This window comes from Salvia miltiorrhiza, chromosome 2, assembly GCF_028751815.1.
Source record: "Salvia miltiorrhiza cultivar Shanhuang (shh) chromosome 2, IMPLAD_Smil_shh, whole genome shotgun sequence".
Taxonomy (NCBI): domain Eukaryota; kingdom Viridiplantae; phylum Streptophyta; class Magnoliopsida; order Lamiales; family Lamiaceae; genus Salvia; species Salvia miltiorrhiza.
The window spans coordinates 29,161,688-29,177,534 of NC_080388.1; the positions used below are offsets into that span (position 1 = coordinate 29,161,688).

At 38.6% G+C, this 15,847-nt stretch overlaps 1 protein-coding gene across 1 annotated transcript; it reads right to left on the bottom strand.

Annotated features, from left to right (window-relative positions):
• Positions 1-792: 792 nt before the first annotated feature.
• LOC131013232 (NAC transcription factor 56) lies at positions 793-2,653 on the bottom strand. Its single transcript, XM_057941310.1, has 3 exons — positions 2,244-2,653; positions 1,839-2,146; positions 793-1,755 (listed from the first exon to the last, which is right to left on the bottom strand). Exons 1-3 carry the CDS (start codon positions 2,425-2,427, stop codon positions 1,231-1,233), a joined length of 1,017 nt encoding a protein of 338 aa, XP_057797293.1. The 5' UTR covers positions 2,428-2,653; the 3' UTR covers positions 793-1,230.
• Positions 2,654-15,847: the final 13,194 nt, after the last annotated feature.

Here is a 15,847-nt window from a genome sequence, read left to right on the forward strand (position 1 = left end):
AATTTAAATATTTAAATGATCCATTATTCATCAGATAAAGCTCGCATATTCGACTCTTTCGGTTGTTAACATGCATGCGTATATGTATAGTGTTTTATCTTCTCTCTCATTGAATTCTTCTCGATTGGTGTTGTGAATATTTTGTGGTAATTTATATCTAAGCCTTGTTTCGCCAAAATCTGCAGCGTAGCAAATATTTTCGAGCATGATTTTCTAAATCAAGATGGGTAATCTTTCTTTGAAATCGAACATTAATTAATGACATTCTAGCCAATTTATTTGGATTCATATTTTGAAACCTTTTTCTGAGCAGTGCTACTGCTATACAAGTGGCAATAGGTAGCTCTTTTCTTGCAATTCCATCACCAGAAAATTTCTAAAGTCGATACTAAGTTGGTGTAAGAAAACAATTGAGCCATTATAATGGGATATAATTGATAAAATTAATATTTATTTGTTAACAGAAAATTCACAATGCTTTATAAGAAATTAAAAAGAGAACAAGATATGCAAGAAATGTTAACTTGCATAAATTCATGTTAATATTGATCAAAATATCATGATGATAGGAATCTTATGTTTAGGGTTTTCTGGGTGTGAACTGGGTGTGAAAGAATCCCATGATCAATCACAAAAATGAAATACACCTGAAGGAAGGATGTTAAATCAATCAATATTGATCATAAAAATAAAGAAAAACATAAATATACGATGATACAGACATATATATACAAAACTATATTGTAAAATTTGTAGGAAGAAAATTACTAATATTGTATTCTAAGGACAATATGATTACTAAAATGGATTTATTCAACTTCTCCACAACAAGATCAGTACAAGATTCCTATAATTAGTTTTTACACCTACTAAATGACCAAAAATATATGATAATAAACGAAATAAATATATATATTACAGCTAATAACATACTGTCTCATCTCATCTATGCTAAAATTACTATATAGAATCCCCCTTTTCCCCATAAACACGAGCTTGTAAAAATATATTAATTTGTGTATATTTTCCCCCTATCTACAAACAAAATCTGATCCAACAATAGTAATTCTACGACTAATTGAATAAAATCTTCAGCTCCTCCAACACAAGCAGCATCATGATCTGTTTCCCCAGCTTGTTGCATAATTTATATTTAAAAATGGATTCATCAAACTTACAGATTAATTCTAACAATATACACACATATATAGATAGATATATGGTATTTAATCATGTGTACCAATTGACTTGATGATAGGGTTGCTGTCCGAAAACCCCGTCGCCGAGGTTTCCGAGCATTGCCTGCTGCTGCTGCAGCGTGGGCGTCTGGGGGAGCTGGCTGAGAATGGTGGCGATGGAGTTGGTGGCGTCGTCGCTGGCGCCGCCTCTGGTGCCGGCGTCGCAGTTGTCCCCCAAGAATCTCTTGGTGGAGGGCGAGGTGCCGGGGCCGGGGCCGGGGCTGGCGTCGTCGTTCCAGTAGAGGCTGGGGTTGATGGTCCGCTTGAGGGTGTGGGGAGGGAGGAGGTGGAGCGCCGCCTTTGAGGAGGCCAAATGGGGATTCATGGCGTCGCTCATCATCCCGTCGTAGAGGCTGTGGTCGCTTTCCAGATATTTGTGGTGGCCCACAGAAGGCATGGATAGAGTCTGAGGATTAATTGATCCCATCAGCTGATCGTGTATGTCGTCGCGCTCCTGATCCAACGGCCGCTGCGCGTTGTTCTTCTTGTATATCCGACATAGAACCCAGTCGTCCAGCTGCGCCATCATCACCATTAATCATCATCAAATATATATATAGAGAGAGACAGTCACAGTCACAGTCACAGACAGAAAGTTACCCTTAGAGATCCCTTTTTGTTGACGAAATCACAACCGGGAGGCTTGGAGCTAGGCTTGTTGTCTACGAGCCTGTACTCATGCATGATCCAGTTGGTCTTGATCCCTTTGGGTGGCTTTCCTCCGTAGAAAACCAGGGCTTTCTTCACCCCGACCTTCTGCGTCCCGCCGCCCGTCATCACCGGCTTGTCGGTCCCCGTCGCCTTCCAGTACCCGGACGTCGCGGCCCGGTTCGGCCGCGCCCCGTTCGGGTACTTGCGGTCACGAGGGCTGAAGAAGTACCATTCCTGCTCTCCAAATATAGCCTTGCCTGGAGTTTCTTATCGAGTTATTCTTTTTTTTTTTTTTTTTTGAGGAAAATGAGTTTATCAATTTGAATAACACAAAATTAATATTATGTGATTTACCTGGGAGCTCCCATGGATCAAACTTGTAGAGATCGACTTCGGCGATGATGGCGACGGGCAAAGGGGCGGAGGCCACCTTCTTCTTCAGGTAGTGCACCACCAGCTCCTCGTCGGTGGGGTGGAACCGGAACCCCGGCGGCAGCTGCGGCTGCTGCGACCCGGTAGATGAATCGGTGCTCTCCATCGATATGATCTTATATTTGATCGATTATCACTATCACTCCCAATTTGGAGTAGATTAATCTTAATTCCCAGTGATTATTCAAGAGTTTGATGAGAGAGGGGAGAGAGGACTAGCAGGAGCATGGCAATGGTACAACACAATAAAGCAAGACAAAAACAAAATAATAAAAAGTGAAATACCATGAGCTACAAATATGTTATGGGTTTTGTAGTTGGCTACAGCCTCTGCTTTTTCTTATAAACCGTATATACGCTCAAATATGCTACGCTGTGGCGCGGTGCTGCGTTGCGCGCCCCCTGACGTTATGCGATCCTCCAGTGATATCGCGCCACGTCAGGGGGGGCGTAATTTACCTGGGTGGTTGAGAGGGAGGGGATTAGGGCTTAATGGTGACGCCATTAGGAATTGAGAACTGAAAATTAGGCGATTAATAGACCGACACGCACGTGATGTGGAGGCGAATGAGAGCGGGACACGTGGAGGTGTGGGGGCCCGCATGGCGACCCACAGGCAAACAGAAATATTGTGATAAGACGAAGGATAAGTGTGAGGGGGGAAGTGGGGTGGTGAAATCCTCGAATTGACGACGTACTATATCTCCACACAGGACACGACTCGACCATTTTTTTCATTATCTTTTTTTTCGTTAAATCAACCTTACTAATTTTAATATCAACTTGTTTAAACAAAATCAATTCTTCTAATAAATCTCAGCTTTCAAATCTTCTGTTTTCGATTGAGTTCCACCATTAAAATAAAGATAATTATTATATAATGGACCTTAATTAATACTAGTATTATTTACCAAACTCTTAAATTGGTTTAAAGAAATACATTTTCTGATTATGAATTGATGAGCCCTTATAACAATCATTAATTAAAAATTATAAATTCAATGTAAACAAATCCTAATTAGATTAATAATAAAAATATTAAAATAGAAAGAATTCCTAAAACATCTACGTACTTAGATTTTACTTTAGTGGCGTTAAGGAGGTACTCACGAGTTGGCATTAAACTTATTGTTTGTTAATACTTCATTTAATTATTTTTGTAATAGTGTGCGGGGAAGAGTTCAATGAAGAACACTAAATATTCAAAGAACATAGAACAAATCTCAACCGTTGATCTTATTTAATCTAACGGTCAACATTTATTTACGCCATGTTCAACGGATTTTTATGTTGAACATGTAGGGAGGTCGAATCTCAGAACCCCAAAAATTCAAATAACTAATATTTTCAATATAATTTGATGAACATGGGCGTGTTCGTGTTCTTCGTTGAACGCAACCTATAGTATGCGTATCTTATAATTGTAATGCTTCAAAAATGGTGTCTCTAATCATGTAGGGACTGAATATCGACTTGAAATTATTGATAATATTAAAAATAATCAACAAAGTTTATATCTATATTATATAAAATATATAAAATGATAAAACAAATGGATTTTTTTGTTAAGGGGCATTACAATCAGATCAGAATGTTATAGTGAAACTTAATAAGAAAGTGTCAAGAGAAGAGATAGATGATATATGTAAATTAAAAATTATAATTATGATCAAATTTAAATCCACTTTAAGAACATACAAGCTTTATCTTAATTATTTAGGTACTTGTTGCGCATGTGATGAAATAGACGTGTTTATCGCGTGTCTTAATTCGGTATATTTTTAAGTACAGAACTTTTCATTTTTACCAATATATTGAATCTAATATAAAAGGATTCAAATAAAACCCTTAATTATTATGAATATGGAGAGCTATTATCAGAAACTTGACAATTTGTTTTCCACAAAAAATTGAAATACCATTATCCCTAAAGTTTAACGTAATTCAGCCACATATCAAAACTTTTTATTTAATATTTTTAAATAGGTTGACTGTGCAGTCAAATTTCTAGCTAGCTCCAAGCCTCCAACCAATTCAAGACAACGAAAGGTGTACTTTATCAGTCTAATCGCTCGTAAAGCTAATTGGGTTTTTAGCATTATAATTTTTATTCTTTTAGCATCAAAATACTCCCTCTGACCACAAAAATTGTATGTTTATTATTATTTTTGTCCGTCCATAAAGATTGTGTGTTTTTCTTTTTTAGAAACTCCCTTTATATTTTAAACCTCATTCACACTCAATATTTACAAAATACCCATACTTTACTTTTACAATTTGGTGGGCCCAATACTACCATTTAACACTAACATCACATCTTCCAATTTTTTCATTAGAATCCGTGTCCTCCACTCCACCACACACTCTTTGTGGACGGAGGGAGTAATTTATAATACAAATTTTTGTGTGGGACTGGTCCTACTATACAGTCCACTTATATACTTTAATATGACACTTATAAATATTTTATTGAGGCAAAATAATTTTTGAAAGATAAAACCTAAAAAATACTCACTTTGTATAAAATATATAATTATACCCATTTAGGACATTTTTACCCTTATAATGCTCGATGTCGAGCATTAGTATATTTTGCATTGATGCTCGACTTGTAATCGACAAATATAGAGCATTAGTGTATTTCCTAAGAATGCTCGAATACTAATGTTCGAATGCTCGACTCGCAATGGTCGAGCATGTTGAGCATCAGTGTATTTACCATTAATGCTTGACTCGCAGAAGTCGAACATTAATATATTTATGACAAATACGCTAATGCTTGATATATTCGACTGGAAATGATCGAGCATTAGTATATTTACCACTAATTCTAGACATGCATTAGTCGAGCATGTCGAGTAAAGTTCGTGATTTCAGCAAATTTTGTGAATTAAGTAAGGGTAACATTGTCCTTTCAAGCTCAAAATGGGTAGTTTTTATTATTTTCTTTTTAAAGTGAGTAATTTTTTTTTTTTTTTTAATTTTTGTCTTTGAGAATGGGTAAAAGCAACCATTAACCCTATTTTAGTAGACATTCTAATAGGATACTTACAAGGATCTTATTAAAGTACTTTCTCCGTATAATATTTACCACACATTGTGGACGATACGAGTTTTAATAAAATGTGAATGAATTTATTAATGGAGTAAGGATCTCATTTTAAATGTGAGTAAAGTGGTGTTGACTCTACTATTATAAGTGAAAGTGACAAATTTTTTGTAGATGAGTCGAAAATTAAATTATGACAAATTTTTCGTGGACGGAGGGATTATATGAATAATTTGCATTGTACCAACGTACACATGAGAAACCTCATCTAATTTATCTCCACAGAAAATGATATTGCCAATAATATTTTGTTGTCTTGTTGAATCTTTACTATTTTCACTGTTGAAAAAAATTAATTTCTTGTTCAATAATAAGAAGGAGAGATGATTAGAGTTCATAATATAGTAAGTGTTTATTTACTTTGCGTAATTGATAAATAAGATGATTGAGTATATTTATATTCATCAATAGGATTTACCGAGGGCAGGTGCCGTCGGTAATTTATCGAGGGATATTTTCCTTGGTAATGTCATCGGTGAATTTAGCGGGAATGAGCCAGCCAAATTTTCGCCGGTAACTATATCAAAATTGACCCGCCTTTTTTACCGTCGGTAATTACCGAGGGCTGCCTTGCCGTCGGTAATTTTCTCGGTATTTTGGCTATTTTTTGTAGTGAAAATATTCATTCAGGATAGTGAAAATCAATAGTTGTTCACCCAACATTATTTCAATAATATGTAGTCAATATTAGCTATTTCAGATTGAAGTACCCTCGCATTATCCTACAAAAAAACACGGTCTCCCTCTCTTTTCCTCACTTTCGCTATTAATCTCTATTTGAAATCCTACTTTCTAAATTGCACCTCCAAGCTGCTATCTTTGTCCGTCTACGGTGACACAAGTAAGCCGCCATCAATATCCTCTTCTCCTGATATACTTCCGTTCGAGATTTACGAGAATTATGAGATACAAATGCAAATATAAGAAGGTTTTGAATGAAATTGTAGGAATTTATACCATTCGTATCAAGATCTGTTATGTCAACTAACCAACGTGGCCATTAACATCACAAATAATAGGTGTTCGTGGTGGCTGCTTGAACTTCATTGGCGGGGAATTTGTACTGCCCATCATTAGCGCCATCCATTATAATTTTAATTGCACACATTTAAATAACACAATTTACTTAAAATTAAACTTCATTAATTTTAAAAATCCTAAAAATTACATTAAAAAAAACCTAAAGACATAATTTAAAATTACTTAATTAAAACCTAAAAACATAATTAAAAATTACATAATTAAAACCTATCTAGTCTCCACCGCCCCTTCGCCGAGTTAGGATCTCCGCCACCCGTTGCTTGTGCCATTCTAGTTGCTTCGGAGTCATGTCGGAAGTCTTCATGATTAAGATTCGATCGTCGTGGATCTCCCTCTTCAGCTCGTTCTTCTTGGCGTACTCACCGATGATTTTTTCTAGCTTGTCGTCTAATCAATCCAACCTCTCCTTGTATTGCGGTGGAGGCTCCGAGCTTTGCGACGCCTTCCCCTTCCCCTTCGCCGCCCTCGCCGCCGCCTTGTTTCCAATTGGTTGGGAAGACGTGATCTCCTCGCCCGACGCCGAGGTGGTGAAGTCGCCCGTCTCCGATGTCTTCGTCCTCTTGGAGGAATGGACGTCGCCCTCAAGGTACAGGACTTGAACCTCCGGTTGACTCAGAGCGTCCTCCACGCATTCCAGTAGTTGAAGGGGCCAGAAGTTGGGCTCTTACCTTGGAAGATGACTTGGGCTTTCTGTTGGAGCATGTCGTCAGAATGGCCGGGAGGCCACTTCGCGCAAACCTCCACCCAAACATTCTCCCACAACTTCACCTCCGCAGCCACTCGGGCGAAGTGTCCCTTTATTTGGCGGGGTTTGAAGGCGACGCCGAGGATGGCGTCCACTCGGTCTAGAATCCGGCCCCAATAGGCCTCTCTCTTTTGATCGACACCCCGGACGGCATCGTTGATCTCCTCTGCCCAAACACGGATAATAAGGTCTGTCTCCTTGAAGGTGTAGGTCTGCTGACCGGCTCTTCCTTCCTCCAGCATAGGAGCCGGCACCTTCTCTTTGAAGGCCATAGCCTTCCGCCGCCCTTCTTTCTTGGGCTTCGACGCACTGTGAGCGGCCGGTGTCTCCTCCTCACCACTTTGACGAGGTTCCTCCTCCATGTTGATACCCGCTAAATCGGGATGATAGTCACCTCCGCCGGAGAGGTCGGGAATCCAATTTGGGTCGTATCAGGTTGGATTGTATTGATCCATTTTTTTATAGAGAAATTGAGAGAGAAGATAGAAAAAGATGAAAGAAGATAGAAGAAGATGGAAGAAGATGGACGAAGAAGAAGAGAATATAAAGAAGAAAGAAAAAAGAAAAAAAGAAGTTAAAACGGTCATTCGCCGTTTATCGATTTTTTTTTAAATCAGCAACGACCTTTTTTTTTTAAATTTGATTTTTTTAATATAAGCTCGTGCGCCTTCCCCAAACAACATCAGGCCAGCCCCGATAGATCGGGGCACCCTTGAGTCGCCGCCTTCTGGAGTGGGTGACCCGATGTGTGGGTGACTCGAGTGGGGGCTATCGGGTCACCCACTATGGGTGCTCTAATTGATATATTTTTTCCTTCATTGCTAGTGATGATTTAGATTATATATATTATTACAACATCTTAAGTATAAAAGTTCGATAAAACACAGCTAGGCAAACATTTTTGCCCATTTTACTTAGTTAGGAGTTCAATCATGTCTTTGTCTTAGACACCCCATATTTACTTGGTATGGCCCTGTGGGTTAAATTCAATCGGTTAAACCTTTTTTAATATGTTTTATGTGTATTCTATAGTAATTGAATTGAATAAGATTTAAATAATTTTTTTAGCTTGAAAAGACTTTTTCATTAGACACATATGTGTGTAAGAGAACGATTATATGAAAACTATGATTAATCTGTTAAAACTAAAGAAATTTACAAAATCAATAAAAAACAATAATTTACAAAATCAATACACCAAATTCAAAAGCCATGGGCACAAATAGTTTAATTATAAGTCACCCTCACTCTCGCTTTTCCGACCCAACTAGTACGCCTCCCATGCAATGCAAGGAGCACGGTATATTTTATTATTTAAATTTTTTTAAATTACATAAAAATATTAAAATATTACTTCCTTCGTCCCATTAAAAGCGGTCACATTCGTCTGGGCACGGAGATTAAGAAGGGGATTGTTATTGTTGAGAAAAGAAAGATATATTTAAATCCTTATATTTTGATGATACCAAAACCACCCGAAGGCACACTCTAGCTGATGATGCTCCTATGATCCAAACTGTCTTAGTTCTTTTTATGGCTAGACGGATCAAGAAAGCTAAAGTAACTGAAGACATCATCTCGATTGAAGAAGTGTTTGACATAAAGGCTCCACACGAGTCTAGAACACGCGGAAGATGCAGACTCAACTGAAAGCTCCTAACTGAAAGAAACTACATCAAAAATGACTGAAGAAAGAAAGGCCACATGAATAACTTCCAAGACACGCCGCAGTTAATGAAGAAGTCAGAAGCATTGACTTTAGAAGAATGTCGTTTCCAGTACCTGACCAAGAATAAAGATGTTATCTCCAACGGTAGGATTTCAAGAAGAAGATCTCCGTCAACGGATCTATTCCTCAGAGATGCCTATAAATAGCTTAGAAGATCTCTCAAGAAAGGTGTGAAATGAGAGAGGTGAAGAAAAAAAAAGGAAAGGTTCCGATTCAATCCTCAATACCAAAGCTTCAGCAGAAAATCAAATAGAGCTCAATATTCCTTAAGTATTGAATCAATGAAGAGAGTACCTCACTGTTGTAAAATCAGTTCTACTGATTACCTAAACTCTCTTAGTATAACTAGGAAATGCACATAGAAAGATCATTAGCCTAGTTACTGATTACTTGAGATTCTGTACTCAGTAATCCTAGTTGGTATATTACAATACGCCCTTTTCAAAAGAGCGAGAAGAGTGTTTGTATTCGAGGTTGAGACTTAGACCGAGCTCAGTGGTTGTTTAGTACCAGTAAACTAAACAGTTAGGTTTCTTAGCACCCGCAAACTAAGTATGAAAATCCAACTCAGTGAGTTGGTTGCTGTAAGATATTTTTCTTATCAGTACAGGTCGCTTTGCACCTGTAAGCATTGCAGTTAGGTTTGTGTTTGCACCCGTAAGCATCGTGGATAGGTTTGCTATGCACCCGTAAGCATATGCCCAGAATATTCGTCAGATTGATCATCTGGCCGTGGATGTAGGAACGTTATTTTTCGAACCACGCAAAAATCCCTTGTGTTCTTACTTGCTTTTATTTTCACTATCTGCACATATCTAAGTTTAATACTGACTAACTGAAAAGAATAACTAAGGGATTCTCTGTGAAGAAAATCTTTCAAGGCTATTTCACTAAGTTTAATATTTCGCTGCTAGAGTTATATGTTTAACTGATCAATCTTTCGATAATCAGTTAGATAAATAACTTTACTCTGTTTTACTTACGACTGAAGCCTTACTTGGACTAAAGTTAATTGACTAGTTCGATTAACTGAAGTCACCCACTGAACCTCTGTTTCAGTATCAGTCGCCCACCTCTTGTTAACTGAAGCATACATTTTCAAAATAGTAAAATTGTCTTTCAGTTCAAAAGTGTTGATTTTGAGTAACCTCCGAAAAATAGCCTACAAGTGTATTCCCCCCCATACATCTGTCGTTTCAATCCTCAGGGGACCCAACAATTGGTATCAGAGCAGGTTGTTTGAAAGAACAATTTATTTTGATCCAGTTCGACTGAGTTAGATCCCATTCAGATGGGTTGTCAAAAGATTTTCAAGAGTTTCGAAATTTTCTTTTCTCTATGTGCTATGTGCACTTACCTGTCTGTGATATCTGCTTTTTACATAGTCACTAACTCGCTCTTTCAGTTCTCTCTCTCTCTCTCACCATGAACGACTCAACGACTGAAGTCAAGAAAAAAGTCGATTCACACCGATGACCAGATTAGTCATCAGAAAGAAATCTCTGCTCTAAAGATTTTACGTCTAATGGATTTCTCGTAGTATTGTCATCGAGATAAGATTGCTCTTTTACTTGAAGGGATGTTCAATAATCAAGGACAGGCAAATAAATGAGGAAGCAAATTGCACCAAGTCCATTCACACACACTCATTCAGCCGGAAGACGAAAGCTCCATCAGAAACCAAGTTACATCAAATCTGAAGAAAAAAGAGCTGATCAAGAACCACTTCAGAAGATGTCAGAAATGCAACTGAAGGATCAAAAAGGAAAGTCAAATCTACCAGCTGCATCTATCAATCATCTAAAGAAGTTCTTCAACTGAAAGAATGTTCAGTAATTGCAACTGAACAATCATCAGTCAAACTTAACCCATCATCAGTTAAGGGGGAACTAGAGGAAGCCACCAAGGATTTCATAAGAGGTATCGACTGATTACAACATTCAGTCGATGAGTAAGTGTTTCTATTCCAAATATCCTATGTATTGTCGTAGTAATGTTGAAAGATATATTTTCAACTAAAAGTGCGAATTTTAACCCACCCTTTTTGCAACTTATCAGATAAAAAGATTTTCAAAATCTTTCTACTGTTCACCCACGTCAGCACGTATTAACTTGCTCCACCTTTTTTGGCTCACGATCTAGACGATTACTTAATGCGGACGCGAAAATTCTCTTTAATCGAATTTAATAGCCAAATCCGAACCGCCGCTATCAAATCATTTACCCTTATGCCTTTTCACCTTCCACACTATTTAGCCATGCATTTTTACGTTCTCTCTTTAGTCTCTCCTTTGCTTAGAAAATTTTCTATTTCTCTGAAAATTCCTCTTTGAAAATTTCTCTCATCGGACTAACCTTTCATATCCATGAAATACGTGTGAGATACTTTCTAAACCTTTCAGAAAGGAAGTTTTGATGAATCCAGAACAAGAAAAGGTACTTATTCGATGGAAGGATGGTGATGATCGAAAATCAAAAGATCATCATCTCATCAAAGAAGATGAAAGCTCATCGGAGCAGAGGACAGAAGCATTAAAGATTGAAGATCCAAACCAATCGTGTGCGTCGCACTCCAGACGTGACCCATACAAATGTTTCAAATCCATCCTAATGACCGCCTCAAGGTCACAAATCTTACCTAATGAACATCCCCAGGAGAAATAAGCTTCATCCAACCTATCTGGGATGTCAAACCATCCAACTATTGAACAATCCGTTCTGCAGGAGTATCCTACGCAGTCGGTGGCTGAGATAGACCATTTCTCATCTCCAAGTGACTTGGAGACAAGAGTGGTTCGGGAGGAATCATTATCCTAGGATGTAGGGCTGGAGTTTGTACCAAATGCATGTGCTAGGTCGCCCCTACATTTGTCTTTTTACAATCATTTTCCTGCTGACACGTTCTGTGTCACCTCGCCAAATGGGAGTCAGCAGAAAGAAGATCGTGTAGAATCCCCCACACAACGAAGGTTGCAGCAGTCCCCTTTGAATCAAACTGCTACTCCGCAACCTTTCCAACCCCACTCCGACGTGATCAATCCACTCCTCCACCCATTCACGCAGAAAGTCTCTGGGACCCCTGACAAATATCTTTATAGCAAAAAGTCTGAGTCCAACTCTCTTATCATGGACTCAAGAATCTCAAGGAGATTTGGCCCCACGAGCTTATGGGATGACTTGCATGCTTTGGAGAAAATGTAAATTTGACAAGAGGCCGTGGATCAAGGAGAAACATCCACTCTCACCCTTGCTGGTCACAATGTTACTGTGACTGAAGAAACTGAAGATGAGAAGCACACTGATGAAATGCTACATCAAAACAAAGAAATCTTCAGTTAAAAAGTGACACCAAAGAAGCACAGCATTTGGAAGCTGCTGATGATGATGATGTAGCCCTTGTTGGCATATTCGACTGGTCCTTAGAAGATACTGAAGATACCTCTGAGGAGGAAGAAGACGAAGTGGATGATGCTCTAGAAGATGAAGACATCATGGAGAAAATATCCACTGAAGACATGGACACGAGAAGGAACTCGACTGAAACTAATGTTCCCATAGTCGATATGACAACTGAGGATATATCCACTGAAACTCGTAAAATGATCGCTGCTGGTTTGCCAACTGAGGATGATTCATCCAAGGCAATGCCGACCAACTCAACCTCAACTAATTATCAACCATCATCAACTGAGAAACACCAAGGGGACAAGGGCTCAACTGAAACTGATCAGAAGCCAATTGAAGTCTCATCCTTCACTTATGCTACTGCTAAAGAGATGCCTACAACTGAGGGGGAATTCATCAGTTCAAAGGCAATCACTCCATTCAAAACGGTGAAGAAGTCCTACCTGGAGAAACTGATCTTAGCGCAACAACAACAGATCAAAGATCTCCAAAAGAAACTTGAATAAAGGACCACATATGCAGCACAACAAGTTCGAAGACTTCGCAAAGTGGGAATCCTTGTCGAAGACCTTTTTATGGACTCCGCAAGTGAGAAGCGCATGGTCGGTCAATACCTACGATTTGTAGATAACCAATTAGAAGCAGTGCAATAGAGTCTCTTCACTCACATCAAGACTATGTTACCAACCATCGAGAACTTTCCACGACTTACTGATCAAGTAATGTACGCTAACTGACTCAACCTAGAACACCTCTAGTTTGACTTGCAATAGAACAAGGACATTCTAGTGATGGTAAGTTGACCCAGTGTCATCTCTCAAGGAAAGTCTTAAAGGGCTTCTAGTAGTATCGTGGGAAATAATAAAAGAAAGCAGTAAAGAGTTTGATTATTAATCTAGAACTGAAACTTAAAACTGAATTAAAACCAAATTGTAAAATTACTAGGCGAATTAAATTATTAACCCTAGGCAGAATTAAAACAACTTAAATAAAATCTAACTTAAGAAATTAAGTACTTGTAAATTAAAAATAAAACTAATCTAGGCATGAAACTAAAGTGCATAATTTAAATTGCATAATTAAAAAGAAAGCATAAACATGAACTAAAAACATAAACATGATTAAACGAAAATAAATTCAATTGAAATGCGAAATACCGTAAATATCTTGAACGTGTAATTGTGTCACGCAATCACAATCCAATAAATAACTAAAAACTTAACTAAATCGAAAACTAACTAAAAACAATGAATTTTCAATACTATGAAAAAGAACTATGAAAGCAATAAATTCTAAATTTCGGATGCCAAGAGATCTCAAGGATGGAGTCTACAACTATAGCAAAAGATAGATGATTTTACAATAGAAATGAAACCCTATTTATAGACCTAGCTCTGATGAGAATAAGCATAGCTAGATACACATGCGGCAGCGCTGGCAAGAATAAACATAGTTGGAAAGTAATGGTGCTGGCAAGAATATGCGAAGCTGGAAAGAATAAACATAGCTCTGGAAAGTGAACTCTTATGATTATGCTTGGGAAAGGTAGTCAGCGCGTTGGCGAAATAGGTGGAGCTGGAAAGTAGTCAGCGCTGGCATTTATGGGCGGAGCTGAAAATGGTCAGCGCTGGCAGTTATGAGCTGAGTTGAAAATGGCCAGCGCTGACAAGAATGGGTGGAGCTGAAAATGGTCAGCGCTGGCAAGATTGGGCGGAGCTGAAAATGGTCAGCGCTGGCAAGAATGGGCGAAGCTGAAAATGGTCAGCGCTGGCAAGAATGGGTGGAGCTGGATTCGGCAGCGCTGACTGCAGTAGCGCTGACTTTGACTGCAGTAGCGCTGACTTTGACTTTGGCACTTAGCTCTGCTACGGCAGCGCTGACTGCAGTAGCGCTGACTTTGACTGCAGTAGCGCTGACTTTGACTTTGGCACTTAGCTCTGCTATGTCGATGTCTGCTAAAAACACCATTTTTAGCCCAAAAATCTCCATAATTGCATTCTTCCATCTATAAACCCAAATCTCCTGCAAAGCATCAAACAAACCATAAAACGCACCAATTTCCAGAAGATTTAATTTAAAATATGCACATGCAAACCCCTAAAATTAGAACAATTAAGCATAAATCACTAACCAAGAGCATACTGAAGCAAATTAGAGGGAGTTTGAGAGGTATATGGAGATCAACGCACAGCTCAACCATCTGTGCCACAAGATTACTTCGTTCATCACTGAACAAGAAGTCAATTAATCAGTGAGAAATGCTCTTCATGCCTTTACAGTGCAAGAGATACTACCGATGCAGAAAAGACTACAATCTCTGGAAAGAAGTGTCAACGAGATACAGTCTACTGCTGATCACGCCAACACCAGTAATGCACGAAGATGCTCTAACCCACAGTGGGTTCCCGAGGCTCATCTTTTTGATGATGCCAAAAAGGGGGAAATGATAAATGAAAGGCCAACTGAAGAGAAAAGAAAAGGAAGTCTGCGACCCCTGAAGAGCTCTGATTCTCCAGCTCAAGAAATTGAAGAAATAATGGAGTCTATCCAGACCAAGCTCATAGCCAAAGACAAAGGGAAGCAAGCTTCAACTGAAACTGGATTGGCCTACAAGTCTACATCTCAAGATCAATTGAAGAAGAGACAAAGAAGTGATGATGATGAGAGCCTACATCAGTATAGGAGATGATTGGAACTGAGCAAGATTGCCCCACCATTCACACCAAGGCTACATCAAGAGCTTCAAGCTTATCAGGACTCAGGGCTTCTCATTTCCTATCTTCATGGAAATCAACTGAAGAACCCTGACACCTGGGTTCCAAAAGAGATAAGTGACTGGTCGATAAGAATAAAAGAAATATTCACCAAGTGGATCATAGTTGCCAAGTTCAATCAGAAGAAACATGAGTCTGATGCTTGTAAATTCTTCATGAGAAATTGGGATGATCAAGCTCAATTCAAACGACTGGAACAAGCAAGGAAAGCAGCTAAGATGGCCTTTGTTCCTCATCCGCTTCTCAACATCATCACGCCTCCAAGATGAAAAGGACTCACTGATAGAGTCATTATTGAATGTGAAGTATGAAGCATAAGTGAAATTTGGAGAATCACTGATCCAAAACTCTACGCTCAATGGAGAAATGCCCTCAACCAACTCTACCACGTTAAACCATAGAGTTTATAGGTTTGCTTGTACAATTGCCTTAGGCAGTAAGTAAAATTTTCACCTGCTAAGTGCAATGTACTCTTTGATAAGCATTTTCTTATATTTATTTAAATACAAGCTCTTTTGTCTCTTGTTACCATTGATTTCTTGTCAAATGTCTGGCATGCTTTCTTCTGTGTTCTGTTATCTCATCCTGCTGAGGTTGTTTTGTTAAATGCGTGTATGTTCTATCTGCTTATACTTTTCAGTCATATGAGTTGCCTGTGCTTTAGAATCTCTTGTGCAAGGTTTTGGCATCATCAAAAAGGGGAAATTGTTGTAAAAATAAAGA